Consider the following 25,854-nt stretch of genomic DNA (forward strand, 5'->3'; position numbering starts at 1 on the left):
TTCAGCAGTCAGTATCACACAGGAGAGGATTAGATACACGGTTCAGCAGTCAGTATCACACAGGAGAGGATTAGATACACGGTTCAGCAGTCAGTATCACACAGGAGAGGATTAGATACACGGTTCAGCAGGCAGTATCACACAGGAGAGGATTAGATACACGGCTCAGCAGGCAGTATCACACAGGAGAGGATTAGATACACGGCTCAGCAGGCAGTATCACACAGGAGAGGATTAGATACACGGCTCAGCAGGCAGTATCACACAGGAGAGGATTAGATACACGGCTCAGCAGACAGTATCACACAGGAGAGGATTAGATACACGGTTCAGCAGTCAGTATCACACAGGAAAGGATTAGACACACGGTTCAGCAGTCAGTATCACACAGGAGAGGATTAGACACACGGTTCAGCAGTCAGTATCACACAGGAGAGGATTAGATACACGGCTCAGCAGACAGTATCACACAGGAGAGGATTAGATACACGGCTCAGCAGACAGTTTCACAGAGGAGAGGATTAGACACACGGTTCAGCAGTCAGTATCACACAGGAGAGGATTAGATACACGGCTTAGCAGACAGTATCACACAGGAGAGGATTAGATACACGGCTCAGCAGACAGTATCACACAGGAGAGGATTAGACACACGGTTCAGCAGTCAGTATCACACAAGAGAGGATTAGATACACGGTTCAGCAGTCAGTATCTCACAGGAGAGGATTAGATACACGGTTCAGCAGTCAGTATCACACAGGAGAGGATTAGATACATGGCTCAGCAGACAGTATCCCACAGGAGAGGATTAGATACACGGTTCAGCAGGCAGTATCACACGGGAGAGGATTAGATACACTGTTCAGCAGTCAGTATCACACAGGAGAGGATTAGATACACGGCTCAGCAGACAGTATCACACAGGAGAGGATTAGATACACGGTTCAGCAGGCAGTATCACACAGGAGAGGATTAGATACACGGTTCAGCAGACATTATCATACAGGATAGGATTAGATACACGGTTCAGCAGGCATTATCACACAGGAGAGGTTTAGATACACGGCTCAGCAGTCAGTATCACACAGGAGAGGATTAGATACACGGTTCAGCAGTCAGTATCACACAGGAGAGGATTAGATACACGGCTCAGCAGACAGTATCACACAGGAGAGGATTAGATACACGGTTCAGCAGGCAGTATCACACAGGAGAGGATTAGATACACGGTTCAGCAGACATTATCATACAGGATAGGATTAGATACACGGTTCAGCAGTCAGTATCACACAGGAGAGGATTAGATACACGGCTCAGCAGGCAGTATCACACAGGAGAGGATTAGATACACGGTTCAGCAGTCAGTATCACACAGGAGAGGATTAGATACACTGTTCAGCAGTCAGTATCACACAGGAGAGGATTAGATACACGGCTCAGCAGGCAGTATCACAGGAGACAGTATTACAGATATGCCCACACTGGTGAAACTTCCAGCCCCCCCCAATTATACACTAGACTATGGGCTGTATATGTCACTGTCCTCCTCAGACAGCCATAAAAGCTCTCATAAAAGCAAAGGTGTCAGATTACCGGAGATCACTGGGGCTGTGTGTGAGTGAGGAGGCGGAGCCAGAGCAGGAGGACAGGGGAGCTGGAGCAGGAAGCACGGTGCAGAACGTGGAGCTCAGCAGATAGCACTGGGCTACAGTAAAATGGCGCCCAGCCACACCTACAGCAGTGAATGGTGCAGCCCACAGGGGCGTGCCCAGTTCTCTGCTAATGAGGCTGCATGGTGGGGTCGGGAGCCGACCACAGTCTCCTATGTCCAGGGACGGCCATGTTTGCAGACTGTATGAGTCCTCCGCAGATCTGCAAATCAAGATGTCAGCGCCCAGTGGCTACATTAAAACATTATTACAAACAAACCATAAATCCTAGTTAGTACAACATTTGCTGAAACAACATGTTTTGTTACTTACTCTTTTTTTGCAAATTATATAAAATTGCGGCACCTTTCCTTTAAAGATGATTTCAGGGAATTAGGCTGTAAGCTTAAAGCAAGGACCTCCAAGGTGGTATTTTCGGAAATACTTCCTGTACCACGTGTCACGCCAGAGAGGCAATGGGAGATTAGGGAGGTTAATAAGTGGCTCAGGAATTGGTGTAGGAAGGAGGGGTTTGGGTTCCTGGAGATCTGGGCCGACTTCTCAGTTGGCTACAGGTTCTACGCTAGGGACGGGCTGCACCTCAATGGGGAGGGTGCAGCTGTGCTGGGGGAGAAAATGGCTAGAAGGTTGGAGGAGTGTTTAAACTAGGGACGGGGGGGGAGGGTATTTATAGGAGGGGAAGGCAGTGCACATAGAGACCTGGGCACAAATAATGAAATTGGGGAGGGGGGGCATGGGGGGTGGGGTTAGAACAGTTAATAATTTAAGAAAGAATAGAGGTACAGAGAGATACATAAAGTGCATGTATACTAATGCCAGAAGCCTCGCCAACAAAATGGAGGAATTGGAGTTAATGTTGTTGGAACATAATTATGACATGGTGGGGATATCTGAGACATGGCTGGATGAGAGCCATGACTGGGGGGTTAATTTACAGGGCTATAGTCTGTTCAGAAATGACCGAACAAATAAGCGAGGGGGAGGTGTGTGTTTATATGTAAAATCATCCTTAAAACCTATCCTTCGTGATAATATATATAAATCTAATGAAAATGTAGAGTCCCTGTGGGTAGAGATAAGGGGAGGGGGGAAAAATAATAAATTACTGATAGGGGTTTGTTATAAATCTCCAAAAATAATGGAAGCTACAGAGAATATCCTCATAAAGCAAATAGATGAAGCAGCGACTCAAGGAGAAGTCATTATTATGGGGGACTTCAACTACCCTGAAATACATTGGGGAACCGAAACCTGCAGTTCCAGCAAAGGTAATAGGTTTTTGACAACTATGAGAGACAATTACCTTTCACAACTGGTTCAGGACCCAACAAGAGGGGGTGCACTGCTAGACCTAATATTAACCAACAGGCCAGACCGCATATCAAATGTAAAGGTTGGGGGTCACTTGGGTAATAGTGATCACAAAATAATAAGTTTTCATGTATCCTTTAATAAGATGTGTAGTAGAGGGGTTACAAGGACACTAAACTTCAGGAAAGCAAATTTCCAACGGATGAGAGATGATCTTGGTGCAATTAACTGGGACGATATCCTGAGACATAAAAATACACAAAGAAAATGGGAAACGTTTATTAGCATCCTGAATAGGACCTGTGCACAATATATACCGTATGGGAATAAACATGCTAGAAATAGGAGGAAACCACTATGGCTAAATAGAGCTGTAAGGGGCGCAATAAGAGATAAAAATAAAGCATTTAGAGAATTAAAGCAAGTAGGTAGTGATGAGGCATTAAATAAATACAGAAGATTAAATAAATTCTGTAAAAAGCAAATCAAGACAGCAAAGATTGAGACAGAGAGACTCATTGCCAGAGAAAGTAAAAATAATCCCAAAATATTCTTTAACTACATAAATAGTAAGACGCTAAAAAATGATAGTGTTGGCCCCCTTAAAAATAGTCTGGGTGAAATGGTGGATGAGGAAAAAGCCAATATACTAAATGACTTTTTTCAACAGTATTTACACAAGAAAATCCCATGACGGATAACATGATCAGGGATAAAAATTCTCCATTAAATGTCACCTGCTTAACCCAGCAGGAAGTACGGCGCCGTCTAAAAATCACTAAAATTGACAAATCCCCGGGCCCGGATGGTATACACCCCCGAGTACTGCAGGAATTAAGCACAGTCATAGATAGACCATTATTTTTAATCTTTAAAGATTCCATAATAACAGGGTCTGTACCACAGGACTGGCGTATAGCAAATGTGCCAATATTCAAAAAGGGGACAAAAACTGAACTCGGAAATTATAGGTCAGTAAGTTTAACCTCAACTGTGGGTAAAATCCTGGAGGGTCTTCTAAGAGATGCTATACTGGAGTATCTGGAGAAGAATAACCTCATGACCCAATATCAACATGGGTTTACAAGGGACCGTTCCTGTCAGACTAATCTGAGAAGCTTTTATGAAGAGGTAAGTTCAGGACTGGACCAAGGGACTGCAGTGGACGTGGTGTACATGGACTTTTCAAAAGCTTTTGATACGGTGCCACACAAAAGGTTGATACATAAAATGAGAACAATGGGGATAGGGGAAAATATGTGTAGGTGGGTTAAGAGCTGGCTCAGGGATAGGAAACAAAGGGTGGTTATTAATGGAGCACACTCGGACTGGGTCACGGTTAGCAGTGGGGTACCACAGGGGTCAGTTTTGGGCCCGCTTCTTTTTAACATAGTTATTAATGACCTTGTAGTGGACATAGAGAGTAGAATTTCAATATTTGCAGATGACACGAAACTGCAGGGTAATCAATACAGAGGAGGACAATTTTATATTACAGGAGGATTTATGTAAACTAGAAGCTTGGGCTGATAAATGGCAAATGAGCTTTAATGGGGATAAATGTAAGGTCATGCACTTAGGTAGAACGAACAAGATGTATAATTATGTGCTTAATTGTAAAACACTGGGCAAAACTGTCACTGAAAAAGACCTGGGTGCATGGGTGGACGACAAACTCACATTTAGTGGCCAGTGTCAGGCAGCTGCTGCAAAGGCAAATAAAATAATGGGATGCATTAAAAGAGGCATAGATGCTCATGAGGAGAACATAATTGTACCTCTATATAAGTCACTAGTGCGACCACACTTAGAATACTGTGTACAGTTCTGGTCTCCGGTGTATAAGAAAGACATAGCTGAACTGGAGCGGGTGCAGAGAAGAGCGACCAAGGTTATTCGGGAACTAGGGGGTCTGCAATACCAAGACAGGTTATTACACTTGGGGTTATTTAGTTTGGAAAATCGAAGGCTTAGGGGTGATCTTATTACAATGTATAAATATATGCGGGAACAATACAAAGACCTTTCTAATGATCTTTTTACTCTTAGACCTGTGACGGGGACAAGGGGGCATCCTCTACGTCTGGAGGAAAGAAGGTTTAAGCATACTCACAGACGCGGATTCTTTACTGTAAGAGCAGTGAGACTATGGAACTCTCTGCCATATGATGTTGTAATGAGTGATTCCCTACTAAAATTTAAGAAGGGACTGGATGCCTTTCTTGAAAAGTATAATATTACAGGGTATATACACTAGTTTCCTTAATATTGCGCTGATCCAGGGAGCTAGTCTGATTGCTGTATGTGGAGTCGGGAAGGAATTTTTTTCCCCAATGTGAAGCTTACTGTTTGCCACATGGGTTTTTTTTTGCCTTCCTCTGGATCAACATACAGTACTGACATAGCCTTTTTTGAAGCCTAGCGTCTTCAGGGTTTTTTTTACTGTCAGTTTGTTGGCTCTTATTTTCATAGGGTTTTTCACGGATTGCAGACAGCAGCCTTCCTGTCCTTTCCTATCTAAGCTAGCTTGGGCCCCATCTTTGCTCAGTCTATCTATCTGTGTTTTGTTCTTTCTTCTTGCTTCACCGTCATTATATGTGGGGGGCTGCCTTTTGCTTTGGGGTCTGCTCTGGGGCAGTTTAGATTTCCCTTTCTGTCTTTGGGCTATGTAGTCCTCCGTCTGTGATAGAGGGGCCTAGGGCATCGTAGGAGCCCCCCACGGCTACTGCTAGTTGTGTTGATAGGTTCAGGGGTCTGCAATCCGATAGCTGCCAACTTCTCTGGTTTTCTGGACTTAGCTAGCATTTCTATTTTTGCCTCCTGCGGTGACTCAATCATAACAGAATCACCCGCCTTACCGCAGATCCTAGGGTACTCAATTGCAGGAAAGAATTGTATATAAAAAAAAAAAAAAAAAGTGTGTATATTTTTTCCTCTATATCTCTGAGGCCGTAGGGGGAATTTTTTTTTCTCTCAATGGAGATAAAGCAATTGTCTGATCGTGTGGAGCAGCTCGCTGCGGAAGTGCGGGGAATTTCCGCCTACCTTGCTCATTCACATGCTGCTGAACGAAAGATTCCTACACCTGATGTATTTTTTGGGGATCGGTCTAAATTTTTGAATTTCAAAAATAATTGTAAATTATTTTTTGCCTTGAAGCCTAACTCGTCAGGGAGCTCCGCGCAGCAGGTTAAAATTGTCATCTCTTTGCTGCGTGGCGATCCCCAGGATTGGGCGTTTTCTTTGAAACCAGATGATCCTATTCTGACTAATGTGAACACATTTTTTCAGGCCTTGGGGTTGTTGTATGACGAACCTAATGCCATTGATCAGGCTGAAAAGACCCTGCTGGCATTGAGCCAGGGTCGTGATTCTGCAGAATTGTACTGTCAAAAATTCCGAAAGTGGGCAGTACTTACTACCTGGAAAGATAATGCCTTGGCTGCTCTCTTTCGGAAGGGGTTGTCAGAAGCCGTAAAAGATACTATGGTGGGATTTCCTGTTCCCTCTGGTCTTGACGATTCTATGTCTTTAGCCATTCAGGTTGATCGGCGTTTGCGCGAACGCAGAGCTGCACGAGAGGTGTTACCACCTGTTGAACAGATGTCTGAACCTATGCAATGTGATAGAGTTTTTTCCAGAGAGCAGCGTCAGGAGTTCAGAAGGCGTAATAAGTTGTGTTTTTTCTGTGGAGATGCCTCGCATATTATTTCTGTCTGTCCTAAACGCGAGAAACGGCTTGCACACACGTTTTCTGTTGGTGGTGTTCAACCTAAGTTTCTTCTGGCTATTACTCTGATCTGCTCCCTGTCCACATTTTCCGCCAAGGCTTTTGTGGATTCGGGAGCAGCTCTAAACCTAATGGACTTGGATTTTGCTAAACGTTGTGGATTTCCGATGACACCTCTGCAGACGCCTATCCCTTTGCGGGGGATTGATGCTACTCCTTTGGCTAAAAATAAACCTCAGTTTTGGACCCAGGTGATAATGCGGGTCGCCCCAGACCATCAAGAAAATTGCAGGTTTTTGGTGTTACATAATCTGCATGATACTATTGTTCTGGGGTTTCCCTGGTTACAAATTCATAATCCTGTTTTGGATTGGAAATCTGTGTCTGTGGTGAGTTGGGGTTGTCGGTGTGCCTTTAGTGAGGCTCCGGTGTTTTCCACCTCTCCTCAGTCGCATGATGTTCCTGATTATTTGGCGGACTTTTATGATGTATTTAGTGAGAATGAGTCTGCGTCTCTGCCTCCTCATAGGAGTTATGACTGTGCAATTGAACTGAGCCCGGGGTGTAAATTTCCCAAGGGTCGGCTCTTCAATTTATCTGTACCCGAGCACGAGGCTATGCGATTCTATATTAAGGAGGCGTTGGAGAAGGGTCATATTAGACCATCCTCGTCACCCTTAGGTGCCGGTTTTTTTTTTGTAGCCAAAAAGGATGGATCATTAAGACCTTGTATTGATTATCGTGCTCTCAACAAAATTACTGTTAAATATCAGTATCCGTTACCCCTGATTTCTGATCTATTCTCCAGAGTTAAAGGTGCTTGCTGGTTTACCAAGCTTGACCTCAGGGGGGCGTATAATCTTATTCGCATTAAGCATGGGGATGAATGGAAGACGGCGTTTAATACTCCGGAGGGACATTTTGAGTACCTGGTGATGCCTTTTGGGCTCACTAATGCCCCTTCTGTCTTCCAGTGCTTCATGAACGATATTTTCCGAGATTTTGTCGATAAATTTTTGATTATCTATCTGGATGATATTTTGATCTTCTCCAAGGATTGGGATTCTCATGTGGAACATATTCGGACTGTGTTCCGGATCTTGAGGGAGAATTCCCTGTATGTCAAAGGATCTAAATGCCTTTTTGGAGTACAGAGGATTTCTTTTTTGGTATTTATTTTGTCCCCGTCAACTATTGAAATGGACCCGGCCAAGGTACAGGCCATTTACGATTGGGTTCAACCCACTTCTTTGAAGGCCCTCCAGAAGTTTTTGGGTTTTGCTAATTTTTATCGGAAATTTATAGCAAAATTTTCTAGTATTGCCAAGCCATTGACTGATTTGACAAAGAAGGGTGCTGATGTGTTAAATTGGTCTCCGGAGGCTGTTTCTTCCTTTCAGGAGCTGAAGCGAAGATTCACCTCCGCCCCGGTTTTGCGGCAACCTGATGTCTCACTTCCGTTCCAGGTAGAGGTGGATGCTTCTGAGATTGGTGCAGGAGCTGTTTTGTCCCAAAAGGATCCTGTAACATCTAAAATGAATCCCTGTGCTTTCTTTTCCCGAAAGTTCTCTCCATCTGAACGTAACTATGATGTGGGGAATCGGGAACTGTTAGCCATGAAATGGGCATTTGAGGAGTGGAGACATTGGTTGGAGGGAGCTAAGCATCAAGTCGTGGTCCTCACTGACCACAAGAATTTGATTTACCTAGAGTCGGCTAAGCACTTGAACCCTAGACAGGCTAGGTGGGCCTTGTTTTTTACACGTTTTGATTTTGTGGTTTCTTTTCTTCCTGGAACTAAGAATGTCAAGGCTGACGCCCTCTCTAGGAGCTTCTTTGCTGATTCTCCTGTGGTGACCAAGCCTGCTACCATCTTAGGCGAAGGGGTAGTTCTTTCTGCCATCTCGCCCGATTTGAGACGTGCTCTGGAAGAGTTCCAGGAGGACAAACCTGAGCGTTGTCCCAGTGGAAAGTTGCATGTTCCTGACCAGTGGAAGAAGAGAGTGATGTCTGAAGTTCATTGCTCTGCTTTGGCTGGTCATCCAGGTATTTTTGGTACTAGAGATCTGGTGAGTCGGTCTTTTTGGTGGCCCTCCTTGTCTCGTGATGTCAGGAATTTTGTGCAGTCCTGTGGGACGTGCTCCCGGTCTAAATCGTGTTCTCGCTCTAGTGGGTTGTTGATGCCTTTGCCTGTCCCCAAGAGGCCATGGACCCATATTTCAATGGATTTCATCTCTGATATGCCTGTCTCTCAAAGGATGACTGTTATTTGGGTGATTTGTGATAGGTTCTCTAAGATGGTTCATCTTGTACCACTCCCTAAGTTGCCATCTTCCTCTGAATTGGTGCCCCTGTTTTTACAACAGGTGGTTCGCTTGCACGGGATTCCTGAGAACATTGTATCTGACAGAGGAGTCCAGTGTGTGTCTAGATTTTGGAGAACTTTCTGTTCCAAGCTGGGAATTCAGTTGTCCTTCTCCTCTGCTTTTCACCCTCAGACCAATGGGCAGACAGAGAGAACAAACCAGACCTTGGAGTCATATTTGAGATGTTTTATTTCTGCTGATCAGGATGATTGGGTTTCATTTTTGCCCTTGGCCGAATTTGCTTTAAATAATAGAGCTAGTTCTGCCACTTTGATGTCACCTTTTTTTTGTAACTTTGGGTTTCATCCTCGATTTTCTTCAGGGCAGGTGGAGCCCTCTGCCTGCCCAGGTGTTGACACTGTGGTGGAGAGAATGCACCAGATCTGGGACCAAGTGGTGGATAAGTTATCTCTCTCCCAGGAAAAGGCCCAGCGGTTTTCCAACCGACATAGGACCATTGGTCCCCAGTTTAAGGTTGGTGATATCGTGTGGTTATCATCAAAAAATATTGCTATGAAGGTGGCTTCTCCTAAGTTTAAGCCTAGATTTATTGGACCTTACAAGATTTTGGAGATTATTAATCCGATCTCTTTTCGTTTGGCTCTTCCTGTCACATTTAAAATCCATAATGTGTTCCATAAATCTTTGTTGAAGAGGTTTGTTGAACCTGTTGTTCCGGGGGTGCACCTCCAGACCCTGTATTGGTTGAAGGTAACATGGAATATGAGGTAGAGAAAGTACTGGATTCCCGTCTGGCTAGACGGAGACTCCAGTATTTGGTTAAGTGGAAGGGTTATGGTCAGGAGGATAATTCCTGGGTCTCTGCCTCTGATATTCATGCCAAAAGATTGGTGCGTGCCTTTCATCGGGCTCACCCTGATCGCCCTGGTGGCGTGGTTGAGGGTTCGGTGACCCCTCCTCAAGGGGGAGGTACTGTTGTGAGTTCATTTGCCCCTTCACTACTGAGGCCCGAGGAACTCCCTCTTCTGGTGAAGAAAGGTAGTGAGCCTGATTGTCAAACACCTGGGGCTGATGATGATGACTAGCTGAGTGGAGTTAATGACTGGATATAAGGCTGCCGACGCCCTTCTGGCCTGCGGGTGATTTCTCTGTGGACTTCTAGGAAACCAGTCTGATTCCTGCTCATCTAAAGCTAAGATTTCTGCTTTGCCCTTTTGCATTAGTGTTTTGTTTTCCTTGCTTTTCTGGATTCTGCCATTCCCTGCTGGGGTGAGCTGAATCTCCTTTTGCCTGTTGCTCTGTCTTCAGAATATTCCTGAGTACTGACATAGCCTTTTTTGAAGCCTAGCGTCTTCAGGGTTTTTTTTACTGTCAGTTTGTTGGCTCTTATTTTCATAGGGTTTTTCACGGATTGCAGACAGCAGCCTTCCTGTCCTTTCCTATCTAAGCTAGCTTGGGCCCCATCTTTGCTCAGTCTATCTTTCTGTCTGTGTTTTGTTCTTTCTTCTTGCTTCACCGTCATTATATGTGGGGGGCTGCCTTTTGCTTTGGGGTCTGCTCTGGGGCAGTTTAGATTTCCCTTTCTGTCTTTGGGCTATGTAGTCCTCCGGCTGTGATCGAGGGGCCTAGGGCATCGTAGGAGCCCCCCACGGCTAATGCTAGTTGTGTTGATAGGTTCAGGGGTCTGCAATCCGATAGCTGCCAACTTCTCTGGTTTTCTGGACTTAGCTAGCATTTCTATTTTTGCCTCCTACGGTGACTCAATCATAACAGTGTTGGCAACATCATGGTTTGGGCCTGCTTTTCTTCAGCAGGGACAGGCAAGATGTTAAAATTGATGGGAAGATGGATGGAGCCAAATACAGGACCATTCTTGAAGAAAATCAACCTGTTAGAGTATGCAAAAGACCTGAGACTGGGACGGAGATTTGTCTTCCAACAAGACAACGATGCCAAACATAAAGCAAAATCTACAATGGAATGATTCACAAATAAATGTATCCATGTGTTAGAATGGCCAAGTCAAAGTCCAGACCTGAATCCAATCGAGAATCTGTGGAAAGAGCTGAAAACTGCTGTTCACAAACGATCTCCATCAAACCTCACTGAGCTCGAGCTGTTTCCCTAGGAAGAATGGGCAAGAAATTCAGTCTGTCGATGTACAAATCTGATAGACACATACCCCAAGCGATTTGCAGCTGTAATTGCAGCAAAAGGTGGTGCAGCAAAGTATTACGTTAAAGGGGCCGAATAATATTGCACGCACCACTTTTCAGTTTTTGAATTTCCACAAAAAAATAAATTTCGTTCAACTTCACAATTGTGTCCCACTTGTTGATTCTTCACCAAAAATTTGCATTTGGTATCTTTATGTTTGAAGCGTGATATGCGGGAAAAGGTTGAAAAGTTACAGGGGGGCGAATACTTTCGCAAGGCACTGTATCTGCACAAAAGTGGTATCGTGGGCACTTTCTGTGCGGCTATCCCATGTCAGGGTAAAAACCGCAATGATGACTATAGCAACCATGCTTGTATTTTAAAGAAATAAATAAAGAAAATTCTGGATTTTACTCCTTGAGCTGGACTTTCCTTTTTCTATGAATCATTAAAAACGTCAGCTTGGTGCGCAAGAATTAAGCCCTCACCCAACCCAAGATCGCGAAAAATGGAGACGCTAAGGGACTCAAAAGATGGCTCAATTTTTTTTTTATTTTAACAAATTTTGTATTTTTTTTCACCACTTAGATAAAAGAGAACCTAGACATGTTTGATGTCTATGAACTCATAATGACCTGGAGAATCATAATGGCAGGTCAGTTTTAGCATTTAGTGAACCTAGCAGAAAAAACAAGCAAAAAACCAGTGTGAGATTGCACTTTTTTTGCAATTTCACCGCACTTGGAATTTTTTTCCCGTGTAGTACAGGACATGGTAAAAGCAATGGTATTGTTCAAAAGTACATCTCGTCCCGCCAATTGATGGAAAAATAAAAAAATGATAGCTCTGGGAACAAGGTGAGGGAAAAGTGCAAAACTAATGATACCCCTGGGTGTTAAGGGGTTAATGTGACTATCATAAAATAGTAATTGGTTCCGAAGCTCCAAAAAAAGTTAAACTAAAGTAAATGAAGTTTGCTATAAATAAGAAATGATCAAATATATAATTTGGATAAGGGCTCGCTCTTACCGCTGCATTCATCGGACGAGTGTGATACAATTTTCGTTATCGGATTGCACTCAGACCAGCGTTACCGTATTTAATGGGGTCGTGCTGATGAGTGATTTTTTTTACTCTTCCACTATTCTTTATCATTTCAGATATGACTGTTGAGGTGGTTAAATCCCCTAAACTGTTCTGTGTTGTGTTTTTAAGGGATCCAGAAACTTCATGGAAACGTCCCTAAATATCACAGGGAAGGAGTTGAGATACCAGTAAGTACAGCTTTTTTTCATAATTATATAGCACTTCAATAACCTTACACCTCAGACACAAAATGTCCAGATACACAGATATTCTACCTGCATCTCTGGAGATTATAGAATTCAGTGGGTCTCCTACCCAAAGCTGCAGAGGATCCTCTCTGGCACGGCAGGCCTTTTCACATGTGGACATTTATGTGCGTGCTTTTTATTCAAGCATAATTGACTTGTACAGTGGGAAATATAAGTATTTCATACGCTGCTGCTTTTGCAAGTTTTCCCACCTACAAAGAATGGAGAGGGCTGTAATTTTTGGCTTAGGTACACTTCAACTGTGAGGGACAGAATCTATAAATAAAAAACAGAAAATCACATTGTATGATTTATACATAATTAATTTGCATTTTATTGCATGAAATAAGTATTTGATACAATAGAAAAACAGAACTTAATATTTGGTACAAAGACATGTGTTTGCAATTACAGAGGTCAGACGTTTCCTGTAGTTCTTGACCAAGTTTGCACACACTGCAGCAGGGATTTTGGCCCACTCCTCCATACAGATCTTCTCCAGATCTTTCAGGTTTCGGGTAGGATGCTGCACAACATTAACCCCTTCCTGACATGAGACGTACTATCCCGTCCATGGGACCCGGGCCCCTATGCCCATGGACGGGATAGTACGTCTACCGCGATCAGCGGCGCCCACGTGGTGAGCGCCGCTGATCGCGGCCGGGTGTCAGCTGATTATCACAGCTGACACCCGGCACAATGTGTCAGGGGCGGTCACGGACCGCCCCCGACACGTTAACCCCTTGCACACCGCGATCAAACATGATCGCGGTGTACCGGGAGTTAAAGGGAAGCATCGGCAGGGAGGGGGCTCCCTCCGTGCTTCCCTGAGCCCCCCACGGCAGCGCAATGTGCAGCGCTGCTGCGGGTGGCTCCTTTCCTCCAGGCCCCCGAATCCAAGATGGCGACGGGGGGCCTTCGGGGGCCTGCAGGAAGCTGGCTTCCTCAGTGCCTGCAAAGCGCAGGCAAGAGGAAGTCTTCTTCAATGCCTGTGACAGATTGCTGATCTGTCACAGTGATCTGTGATGTGACAGATCAGCGATCTGTCACAGGACAGTGATGTCCCACCTGGGACTATGTAATAAAGTAAAAAAAAAATTAAAAAAAAGTGTAAAAATAATTTTAAAAAAATCGCCAAATAAATTAGTAAAAAAAAAAAATATTCCCCAATAAATTCATTTTTTGAAAATAAAAAAAACCCAAAACAATAAAAGTACACATATTAGGTATCGCCGCATCCGTAACGACCCGCCCTATAAAACTGTCCCATTAGTTAACCCCTTTAGCGAACCCCTTAAAAAATTTAAAAAAAAAACAAGCAAAAAATAATGATTTATTATCATACCGCCAAACAAAAAGTGTAATAACGCGCGATCAAAAAGACGCATATAAATATCCATGGTACCGCTGAAAATGTCATCTTGTCCCGCAAAAAACGAGCCGCCATACAGCATCATCAGCGAAAAAATTAAAAAGTTATAGCTCGCAGAATAAAGCGATGCAAAAATAATTATTTTTTATATAAAATAGTTTTCATTGCATAAAACCGACAAAACATAAAAAAAACGACCTAAATGAGGTATCGCTGTAACCGTACTGACCCGAAGAATAAAACCGCTTTATCAATTTTACCGCACGCGGAACGGTGTAAACGCACTCTCCCAAAAGAAATTCATGAAACGCTGGTTTTTGTTCATTCTGCTTCCCAAAAATCGGAATAAAAAGCGATCAAAAAATGTCACGTGCCCGAAAATGGTACCAATAAAAACGTCAACTCGTCCCGCAAAAAATAAGACCTCACATGACTCGGTGGGTCAAAATACGGAAAAATTATAGCTCTCAATATGTGGTGATGCAAAAACTATTTTTACAATAAAAAGCGTCTTTCAGCGTGCGACAGCTGCCAAAAATAAAAACCGCCATAAATAGTAAATCAAACCCCCCGTTATCAACCCCTTAGTTAGGGAAAAATAATAAAATTAAAAAAATGTATTTATTTCCATTTTTCCATTAGGGTTAGGGCTAGGGTTAGGGCTAGGGTTAGGGCTTGGGTTAGGGCTAGGGTTAGGGCTGAGATTAGGGTTAGGGGTGTGTTGGGGTTCGGGTTGGAGTTAGAATTGGGGGTTTCCACTGTTTGGGCACATCAGGGGCTCTCCAAATGCAACATTGCGTCTGATCTCAATTCCAGCCAATTCTGAGTTGAAAAAGTCATATGGTGCTCCTTCCCTTCCAAGCTCTGCCATGCACCCAAACAGTGTTTTACCCCCACATGTAGGGTTTCAGCCTACTCAGGACAAATTGCAAAACAATTTTTGGGGTCCAATTTCTCCTGTTACCCTTAGGAAAATAAAAAATTGGGGGCAAAAATATCATTTTTGTGGAAAAAAATGATTTTTTTATTTTCACGTCCGAGCGTTATAAACTTCTGTGAAGCACTTGGGGGTTCAAAGTGCTCACCACACATCTAGATAAGTTCCGTGGGGGGTCTAGTGTCCAAAATGGGGTCACTTGTGGGGAGTTTCAATAGTTTAGGTACATTAGGGGCTCTCCAAATGCACATTACACCCGCAGACCATTCCATCAAAGTCTGCATTCCAAAATGGCACTGCTTCCCTTCCGAGCCCCGACGTGTGTCCATACAGTAGTTTTCTCCCACATATGGGGTGTCAGCGTACTCATGACAAATTGGACAACAACTTTTGGGGTCCAATTTCTCCTGTTACCCTTGGGAAAATGAAAAAATTGGGGACTAATTGATCATGTTTGTGGAAAAAATACGATTTTTTTATTTTCATGCCCGGGCATTATAAACTTCTGTGAAGCCCTTGGGGGTTCAAAGTGCTCACCACACATCTAGATAAGTTCCTTAGGGGTTCTCGTTTCCAAAATGGGGTCATTTGTGGGTGTTTCCACTGTTTAGGTACATTAGGGGCTCTCCAAAGGCAACATGACACCCGCAGACCATTCCATCAAAGTCTGCATTCCAAAACGTCACTACTTCCCTTCCGAGCCCCGACGTGTCCCCATACAGTAGTTTTCTCCCACATATGGGGTATCAGCGTACTCAGGACAAATTGGACAACAACTTTTGGGGTTCAATTTCTCCTGTTACCCTTGGGAAAATAAAAAAATTGGGGACTAATTGATCATGTTTGTGGAAAAAAGACGATTTTTTTATTTTCATGCCCTGGCATTATAAACTTCTGTGAAGCCCTTGGGGGTTCAAAGTGCTCACCTCACATCTAGATAAGTTCCTTAGGGGTCTAGTTTTCAAAATGGGGTCATTTGTGGGGGGTTTCCACTGTTTAGGTACATTAGGGCCTCTCCAAAGGCAACATGACACCCACAGACCATTCCATCAATGTGTGCATTCCAAAACGTCACTACTTCCCTTCCGAGCCCTGACGTGTGTCCATACAGTAGTTTTCTCCTACATATGGGGTGTCAGCTTACTCAGGACAAATTGGACAACAACTTTTGGGGTTCAATTTCTCCTGTTACCCTTGGGAAAATAAAAAAATTGGGGACTAATTGATCATGTTTGTGGAAAAAATACGATTTTTTTATTTTCATGCCCTGGCATTATAAACTTCTGTGAAGCCCTTGGGGGTTCAAAGTGCTCACCTCACATCTAGATAAGTTCCTTAGGGGGTCTAGTTTTCAAAATGGGGTCATTTGTGGGGGCTTTCCACTGTTTAGGTACATCAGGGGCTCTCCAAATGCAACATGACACCTGCAGACCATTCCATCAATGTCTGCATTCCAAAACGTCACTACTTCCCTTCCGAGCCCTGACGTGTGTCCATACAGTAGTTTTCTCCCACATATGGGGTATCAGCATACTCAGGACAAATTGGACAACAACTTTTGGGGTCTAATTTCTCCTGTTACCCTTGGGAAAATAAAAAAAATGGTTACTAAAAGATCATGTTTGTGGAAAAAATACGAATTTTTTTATTTTCACGCCCGGGCGTTATAAACTTCTGTGAAGCACTGGGGGGTTCAAAGTGCTCACCACACATCTAGATAAGTTCCTTAGGGGGTCTAGTTTCCAAAATGGTGTCATTTGTGGGGGGTTTCCACTGTTTTGGTACATCAGAGGTTTTCCAATCGCGACATGGTGTCCGATCTCAATTCCAGCCAAAAACGTCAAATGGCGCTGCTTCCCTTCCGTGCTCTGCCATGCGCCCAAATAGTGGTTTACCCCCACATGTGGGGTATCAGCGTACTCAGGACAAATTGCACAATAACTTTTAGGGTGCTGTTACCCTTGGAAAAATAAGAATTGAGGGTGAAAAGATCATTTTTGTGGAAAAAATATGATTTTTTAATTGTACGGCTTTATGTTATAAACTTCTGTGAAGCCCTTGGGGGTTCAAAGTTCTCACCACACATCTAGATAAGTTCCTTAGGGGGTCTAGTTTCCAAAATGGTGTCATTTGTGGGGGGTTTCCACTGTTTTGGTACATCAGGGGTTTTCCAATCGCGACATGATGTCCGATCTCAATTCCAGCCAAAAACGTCAAATGGCGCTGCTTCCCTTCCGAGCTCTGCCATGCGCCCAAATAGTGGTTTACCCCACATGTGGGGTATCAGCATACTCAGGACAAATTGCACAATAACTTTTAGGGTCCTGTTACCCTTGGGAAAATAAAAATTGGGGTGAAAAGATCATTTTTGTGGAAAAAATATGATTTTTTAATTGTACCGCTGTACGTTATAAACTTCTGTAAAGCCCTTGTGGGTTCAAAGTTCTCACCACATATCTAGATAAGTTCCTTGGGGGGTCTAGTTTCCAAAATGGGGTCACTTGTAGGGGGTTTCCACTGTTTAGGTACATCAGGGACTATCCAAACGTGACATAGCGTCCGATCTGAATTCCAGCCAATTTTGCATTGAAAAAGTCAAACGGCGCTCTTTCCATTCTGAGCTCTGCCATGCGCCGAAACAGTCGTTCCCCCCCACAAATCAGGTATCAGCGTACTCAGGACAAATTGCACAATAACTTTTGCAGTCCAATTTCTCCTGTTACCCTTGGTAAAATAAAAAAAATTGAACCTGAAGTATTTTTTTTGTGAAAAAAAGTTAGATGTTCATTTTTTTTAAAATATTCAAAAAAATTCCTGTGACGCACCTAAAGGGTTAATAAACTTCTTGAATGTGGTTTTGAGCACCTTAAGGGGTGCAGTTTTTGGAATGGTGTCACTTTTGGGTATTTTCTATCCTATAGACCCCTCAAAGTGGCTTCAAATGTGATGTGGTCCTAAAAATTAAATGGTGTTGTAAAAATGAGAAATCGCTGGTCAACTTTTAACCCTTATAACTTCCTAACAAAAAAAAATTTTGGTTCCAAAATTGTGCTGATGTAAAGTAAACATGTGGGAAATGTTAGTTATCAAGTTTTTTGTGTGCCGTATCTCTGTGATTTAAGGGCATAAAAATTCAAAGTTGGAAAATTGCGAAATTTTCAAAATTTTTGCCAAATTTCCATTTTTTTCACAAATAAATGCAAGTTATTTGAATGAAATTTTACCACTAACATGAAGTACAATATGTCATGAGAAAACAATGTCAGAATCACCGGGATCCATGGAAGCGTTCCAGAGTTATGACCTCATAAAGGTACAGTGGTCAGAATTGTAAAAATTGGCCCGGTCATGAACGTGCAAACCACCCTTGGGGGTGAAGGGGTTAAGCTGATAACAGCCACTATACAGTGAATGGATCTGTGCTGCACTGTATACCGCTTACATCCAGCTGTTTACAACCTTCTACCCACAGCCTATACCACATGTTCAGAAAGCGGAGGATTATTATTATTATTATTATTATTATTTATTGTTATAGCGCCATTTATTCCATGGCGCTTTACATGTGAGGGGGGTATACATAAAAACAAGTACAATAATCTTAAACAATACAAGTCATAACTGGTACAGGAGGAGAGAGGACCCTGCCCGCGAGGGCTCACAATCTTCAAGGGATGGGTGATAATACAGTAGGCGAGGGTAGAGCTGGTCGTGCAGCGGTTTGGTCGATCGGTGGTTACTGCAGGTTATAGGCTTGTCGGAAGAGGTAGGTCTTCAGGCTCTTTTTGAAGGTTTCGATGGTAGGTGAGAGTCTGATATGTTGTGGTAAAGAGTTCCAGAGTAGGGGTGATGCGCGAGAGAAATCTTGTATGCGATTGTGGGAAGAGGAGATAAGAGGGGAGTACAGAAGGAGATCTTGTGAGGATCGGAGGTTGCGTGCAGGAAAGTACCGGGAGACGAGGTCACAGATGTATGGAGGAGACAAGTTGTGGATGGCTTTGTATGTCATGGTTAGGGTTTTGTAATGGAGTCTCTGGGCAATTGGGAGCCAGTGAAGGGATTGACAGAGGGGAGAAGCTGGGGAATAGCGGGGGGACAGGTGGATTAGTCGGGCAGCAGAGTTTAGAATAGATTGGAGGGGTGCGAGAGTGTTTGAGGGGAGGCCGCAGAGCATGAGGTTGCAGTAGTCAAGGCGAGAGATGATGAGGGCATGGACTAGGGTTTTTGCAGATTCTTGGGTGAGGAATGAACGGATGCGTGAAATATTTTTGAGTTGAAGTCGGCAGGAAGTGGAAAGGGTTTGGATATGTGGTTTGAAGGAGAGATCAGCATCAAGGATTACTCCGAGGCAGCGAGCTTGTGGGACTGGGGAGAGTGGGCAGTCATTTACTGTAATTGATAGGTTCGTAGGGGGGGTCACGTGAGATGGGGGAAAGATGATGAATTCTGTTTTGTCCATGTTGAGTTTCAGATATCTAGTGGAGAAGAAGGATGAAATAGTGGACAGACATTGAGGGATTCTGGTTAGTAGGGAGGTGATATCTGGTCCAGAGATGTAGATCTGTGTGTCATCAGCATAAAGATGATACTGAAAGCCATGAGATTCTATGAGCTGTCCCAGGCCAAAGGTGTAAATAGAGAACAGCAGGGGCCCTAGGACTGAACCTTGTGGGACTCCGACAGATAGGGGGCGAGGTGAGGAGGTGGTGTGTGAGTGGGAGACGCTGAATGTCCGGTCTGTTAGGTATGATGAGATCCAGGAGAGGGCCAAGTCTGTGATGCCGAGGGATGAGAGGGTCTGTAATAATAGGGAATGGTCCACTGTGTCAAAGGCAGCCGACAGGTCCAGGAGGAGGAGGACAGAGTAGTGTCGCTTGCTCTTGGCAGTTAAGAGGTCATTGGTGACCTTAGTAAGGGCAGTTTCAGTGGAGTGGTGTGACCGGAAGCCAGATTGTAAGCGGTCGAAGAGGGAGCAAGAAGAGAGATGGGAGGACAGTTCAAGGTAGACGTGTTGTTCCAGTAGCTTGGAGGCGTATGGGAGAAGTGATATAGGGCGATAGCTAGATACAGAGGATGGGTCAAGAGAGGGCTTTTTGAGGATAGGTGTGATGGAGGCATGTTTAAAGCTTGAGGGGAAAACACCAGTTGTTAGTGATAGGTTGAAGAGATGGGTTAGGGTTGGGATGAAGACTGTGGTGAGGTGTGGGATGAAGTGGGATGGGATCGGGTCGAGTGCACAGGTGGTGAGATGTGATCTTGAGAGTAGAGTGGAGAGTCGATCTTCTGTAATGGTGGAGAAGTTGGTTTTGAAGGTGGAGGGCTGGGAAGTCGGGAGGAAGGGCTCTGGGGGTTGTTGACCAAAACTGTCCCTGATGTTATCAATTTTCTGCTTGAAAAATGAGGCAAAGTCTTCAGCTGAGATGAGTGGGGAGGGAGGAGGTGCTGGGGGGCGGAGGAGAGAATTGAAGGTGTTGAATAACTGTTTAGGGTTGTGAGACAGGGAGGATATGAGAGATGAGAAGTAGGTTTGTTTAGCTGTGGCGAGTGTGGTCTTGAAAGTAGTGAGGGACTGTTTGAATGCGATGAAATGCTCGTTGGAGTGGGATCTTTTCCATCTGCGCTCAGCAGCCCTGGAAGCTCGCCTCAGCTCTTTGGTCAGGCTGGTGTGCCAGGGCTGTCTGTTGATTTTGCGAGTTTTGGTATGTGTAAGTGGGGCAGCGGATTCCAAAGCTACAGCTATTGTGGTGTTATATAGAGCGGTAGCGTCATCCGCATTGTGTAAGGAACTTATATCTGTAAGAGGGAGGAGGGATTCGGAGAATGAGTGTAGGTCAAGGTGTTTAAGATTCCTGCGAGGGTGTGAAAGTTTGTGGGGTGGGGATTGTAGACATGGAGTGAAGAGGGAAGAGAATGTGAGCAGGTTGTGGTCAGAGAGAGGAAGAGGTGAGTTAGAGAGGTTAGATAGGGAGCAGAGGCGGGTGAAGATGAGGTCCAGTGTGTGGCCATCTTTGTGGGTGGCTGTAGAAGACCATTGAGTGAGGCCGAAGGAGGAAGTGAGAGATAGAAGTTTAGTGGCAGCTGAGAGGGAAGTGTCAATGGGGATGTTGAAGTCGCCCATGATGATAGTAGGGATGTCCGCGGAAAGGAAATGAAGTAACCAGGTGGTGAAGTGGTCAAAGAAGGTGGTGGCTGGCCCTGGGGGGCGGTAGATGACAGCCAGTTGGAGGTTGGAGGGGGAGTAGATGCGCACAGAGTGCACCTCAAAGGAAGGGAGGGTAACAGAGGGTGGCAGTGGGATTGGGGTGAAGGAGCAGGTATCTGACAGGAGAAAACCAACTCCTCCACCATGTTTGCTGCTGGGGCGGGGGGTGTGAGAAAGGTGGAAGCCGCCATACGAAAGTGCAGCAGGAGAGGCTGTGTCAGAAGGGGTGAGCCAGGTTTCGGTGATGGCGAGGAAGGAGAGTTTGGTAGTAACAAAAAGATCATGGATGTAGGAAAGCTTGTTGCAGACAGAGCGAGCGTTCCACAGAGCTCCTGTTAGTGGGACTGGGGAAGCGGGGGCTGGGTGAATGGGTATAAGGTTGGAGAGGTTACGGAAGGTTGTGATAGAGCGTGGATGGGAGGTAGAAATGACTGTGGGAATGTGGTGAGGAGGACCAGGATTTGGAGAGATATCACCAGCAGTGAGAAGGAGCAGAGAAAGTGTTACCAGGTGGGAGCAGGAGAGGGCATGAGGGGGCTGTCTGTGTTTGGAGACAGAGGATTGTATGTTAAGGAACAGTTTTGAGGCGGAGGTGAGGTGGATGGGGAGGATTGAAGAAGAGATGAACAGTTCCTTACTAGGAGTAGGGATTAGGGGAATTAGCAGAAAGTGAAGGATTATTGGGGTGAAAGTGACAACAAACAGAAACATTGTTTACAGTGACTGTGTACAGTTACCTTCAGTTCCCTTCTGGTTCAATTCTGGTTTTAATTCTTAAATTAATCTTCACACTTCTAGCACACACTTATAGCAATCACAATGCAGACATCCACAATGCAGGATCCACTCTCCATACTTGCTGAAGTACTGAAATAAGTGAGATGCATCCTCCAGTGCTAACATTCAGCCGTAATGTCAGACACAAGTATTTACTGAGAATTTCACCCAACTCTCCTTATTTTGACTTTGCTTTAGAATTGCACAACAATTCGGACTAGAAGAAAGTCATCTAAAGATAATAGCTAACCGGAAGCAACTTGAGACTGGTAAGTTTCAGCTTTTATTTTTTCTGTACTGGATTAATTTATAGAAAGATGTCTTCACTACTTATAATCTATTATATAGGCTCCTCCTGAGATAACATTACCTCAGAATGGATCGGGCTGGCAGCACCCAGATGACTACAGTAATGCCACCAGATTTGCCCTATTTAGATGGAACTGTGTTCATTTCTAGTTTCGGTTTTAGTAGTAACTTGGAGCTTATTAAAGGGGTTCTCCACTGCGCAGACAACTCCTTTTCAATTATTATATTCCCATGGAAACTAAAATAGCCTATACTATGTCCCAGGGCTTGGTACTGCATGTCGGGGCCGGGAGCTGAATAGTGCTCCTACCCTTTGACACACACATATCTTCAATTGCATTTGCATCTTAAAGACCTGGCAATCCAGATAGCAAGGTGCCGGATCGGCCTGCTTTGGTTTTACCGGTTCGCAGGTAGAACCAATGAGAACAAGAATAATCCCATTTCTGCCTTTTAAAAATCCACTGGACAGTTTTTGAGAAAATTATTATTTTTTTACTGTAATATACAAATAATGCTCGTAGCACTGGAAAGTGCTGCCCAAATCATACATCATTCTTCCTAGTTTTGATGGTGAAAAATCTTCTACTGCAAGGTTTCCTACAAGAAAAGAAGCAGTTCCCACTTTACTACAGACTTCAGAGGTGACAGACTCCCCTTCTGCTCCACTTCTGGAGCAAAGTGACCTACACTGATGAATTTTGCACTGCTGCCATCTCTTCTTTGACCACAAGATGGCATCAGAAATTCACCATTTGTTTTTACATTTTGTTAAATCATTAGTATTATACAGCTTTTTGTCCATAAAATAACAAATACAACTGTTACCCACTGTCGCTCTAACTCTGCGAACCTGCTGCTGCCTCCATCCTTTGTTGGTATGGCTACAGATGTGATGTCACGTCACCGCTGCTGACAGTCTCTGGATTAGCAGTGATGCTGATCTAGACCCAATTTTTTTATTACCTACAAACTCATCTGTAAAATTTTAAAGAAAGACATATTTGATTTTTCACATTTCCAGCACAGTCTCCATCTAATCCTAGCCTGCTCAATCTCCTTTTCTTTCTGTCTTTCTGCTGAACTGCTCCTCTTACTGCCTCATAATGCCCAGTACTGTATAGGGTACAGTATATGCCCACTACTGTACCCTTACATTGTAAAATGCCATCTAGATGGTAACATTGCCCCATAGAAATTATTAATGCCATGCTCTTTGTAAGTATCCTAGAAAGAAATAGTGCTCTCATTTTGCCCTGTAGTAATACCAATATGATTTCTCCACAGTCCCTCATATAAAGTATGATGTCTACCATAACTCCCTATACATAGCATGATGCACTCACTCCATTATATATACAGCATAATGTCCCTACAGCCCGTCCCTCTCCTCTCTATATACATTATGATGCCACCACAGCCTCCCATACACAGTATGATGGCACCCAAAACGCCTTATACATAAATCAGTGGCCACTTAGCCCCCTAAGTCATGGAGTCCTGGGTTCAAATCCCACCAAGGACGACATCTGCAAGGAGTTTGTTTGTTCTTCCCGTGTTTGCGTGGGTTTACTCCGGGTTCTCCAGTTTCCTCCCACACTCCAAAGACATACTGATAGGGAATTTAGATTGTGAGCACCATCGATAATGTGGGCAAACTGTAAAGCGCTGTGGAATATGTTAGCGCTATATAAAAATAAAGATTATTATTATAATCACAGTATGATGCTTACTATACACAGTATTTTGTCTCCCACAGTCTCTCACACATAGTATGATGGACTCCATAGATCCTTATATTCATTATGGTGTCCCAACACCATGTTGTATTTAGTATGATATTTCCAAAGCCACCCTTACACAGTATGATGGCCACCACAGCTCACCAGTGTTCCATCGAGGATGGAGTGACACAGTGACGTCATAACACCACCTTCATCGGGACGCTAATGTCCTATGCATGCTCCATGCTCCTGGTATTCTGGAGGCCACAGGCTTAAAGCGATCTGCGGTCTACAGGATGGAGGGTGATAGGTGTCACAATCATGGTTTGTGGAACCACTGTGTCATGGACCGCGGAGGGGCGTGACTAAGCAATCACCTGACTATTCACTGGAGCCTCTGATGGTGAGGTTAGACTTGGCTCCCAATGAACGCCAGGTGCCTCACCAGTGCAGACCAACGGTCGCACAGCAGCTGGACCCAGAAGGACAGGCTGGATGGAGCAGCAGGCAGAGCTTGCATCAGAGTGCAGCTGACCAAGTTCGTATCCGAGTGCAGCAGACAAAATTTGCACTAGAGAGCAGCAGGCAGGATTTGCATCTGAGTGCAGCAGGCAGGATTTGTATCTGAGTGTAGCAGTCAGGATTTGCACTAGAGTATAGCAAACAGGACTTGTACTGGTATGCGAACTTAGACTGAAACAGGAAGGTTCCTCAGGCACCTCCCCAGTGTGGAGGAAGCAATATATACCTAATGTCCCACAGCTATTGGCTGGGAGGAAAGCAAGTGCACGTGCTGACCCTTTAACCCCTTAATGTCTATGGACGTGCACAGTCCGTCATGGCAGGAGGTAACTTTCAGCACCATGACGGACTCTGCACGTCCTGCCTTTGAACTGTCACTGCGTGTAAACACGCAGTTTCAGTTCAGTGCCGACAGCTGTCTATGACAGCTGAGAGGCACAGGAAGGGGGGCAGGGACCCTTGCACTTGGTCCCTGCACCCACAGCGCTGTGATTGGTCGGTCAATCTGACAGATTAAACACAGCAGCGATCGAGCAGAAGCTGAAATCTGAGCTTCTCCTTGCCTGATCAGTGTAGGAGCCCAGCGCTACAGTGGCTGAGCGTCCTGCACTGACAGCTAGGAACGGACCCCCACCGCCCCTGGCTGTTAACCCCCTCACTGCTGCGATCGAGCGTGATCGCAGCGTTCAGAGGGGGAGGCAGAGGGTAGGGGGCTCCCTCTGCCTCAGGTCGGCGTCCCTGCGATGTAATCGCGGGGCCCGACCTGTGCCCTGATGACCCGGAGGTGTCATGACAACCTACCTACGGAGAGCGGGTGAGATCATGCTCACAGCATGTGTCAGCAGCTCTCAGCATTGGTATAATGCACTACAATGCTGGAGCATTGTAATGTATTATACCGAAAGTGAAAGTCCAATAAAGGGACAAGGTAAAAAAACAAACATTTTTTAGAAAAAATTATTAAAAAATAATATAAAAAATCCCCTAAAAATTACACATTTTTATGTAAAAAATAAACAAAAAAATACACATGTTTGGTATCGCCATGTCCGTAAAAATCCCATCTATAAAAGTATCACCCTAGTTAACCCGTTCAGTGAACGCCGTAAAAAAAACCACAAAAAAGTAGCAAATTATACTTTTTCCAAGCAGTATCATCATACCGCTTGGAAAACGTGCAATAACACGCGATCAAAAATACGAATATAAATAAACATGATACCGCTGAAAACGTCATCTTGTCCCGCAAAAAACGAGCCGCAATACAGCATCATCAGCAAAACAGTTAAAAAGTTATAGCTCGCAGAATAAAGTGATGCAAAAATATTTTTTCTATAAAAGTTTTTATTGTGTGAAAAACACCAAAACATAAAAAAAGATATAAATGAGGTATCGCTGTGATCGTAGTGACCCAAAGAATAAAGCTGCCATACTAATTTTACCACATGCGGAACGGAGGGGGGGAAAAAAAGCATTCCTAAA

The 25,854-nt window shown here is 44.3% G+C and overlaps 2 protein-coding genes across 3 annotated transcripts in view; one reads left to right on the top strand and one right to left on the bottom strand.

The window, feature by feature from the left end:
- XYLB (xylulokinase) overlaps positions 1 to 1,741 on the bottom strand; it is a 331,699-nt gene extending 329,958 nt beyond the window's left edge. Inside the window, exon 1 of one of the 2 annotated variants that reach the window (XM_073581548.1) lies at positions 1,594 to 1,741. The gene's annotated coding sequence lies outside the window, so the exon portion shown is untranslated. The remainder of the gene's footprint in view (positions 1 to 1,593) is intronic. The other variant, XM_073581550.1, reaches the window with a different exon arrangement.
- The window catches only part of NUB1 (negative regulator of ubiquitin like proteins 1), a 144,945-nt gene that overhangs the window by 23,644 nt on the left and 95,447 nt on the right, over positions 1 to 25,854 (top strand). The window contains exons 4-5 of the mRNA XM_073581545.1: positions 12,411 to 12,469; positions 22,016 to 22,086. Of these exons, the coding sequence (XP_073437646.1) occupies positions 12,411 to 12,469; positions 22,016 to 22,086 (130 nt within the window). The remainder of the gene's footprint in view (positions 1 to 12,410; positions 12,470 to 22,015; positions 22,087 to 25,854) is intronic.

The sequence above is a fragment of the Dendrobates tinctorius genome, unplaced genomic scaffold (genome assembly GCF_039654945.1).
Source record: "Dendrobates tinctorius isolate UK_male_01 unplaced genomic scaffold, ASM3965494v1 ptg000070l, whole genome shotgun sequence".
Lineage (NCBI taxonomy): Eukaryota > Metazoa > Chordata > Amphibia > Anura > Dendrobatidae > Dendrobates > Dendrobates tinctorius.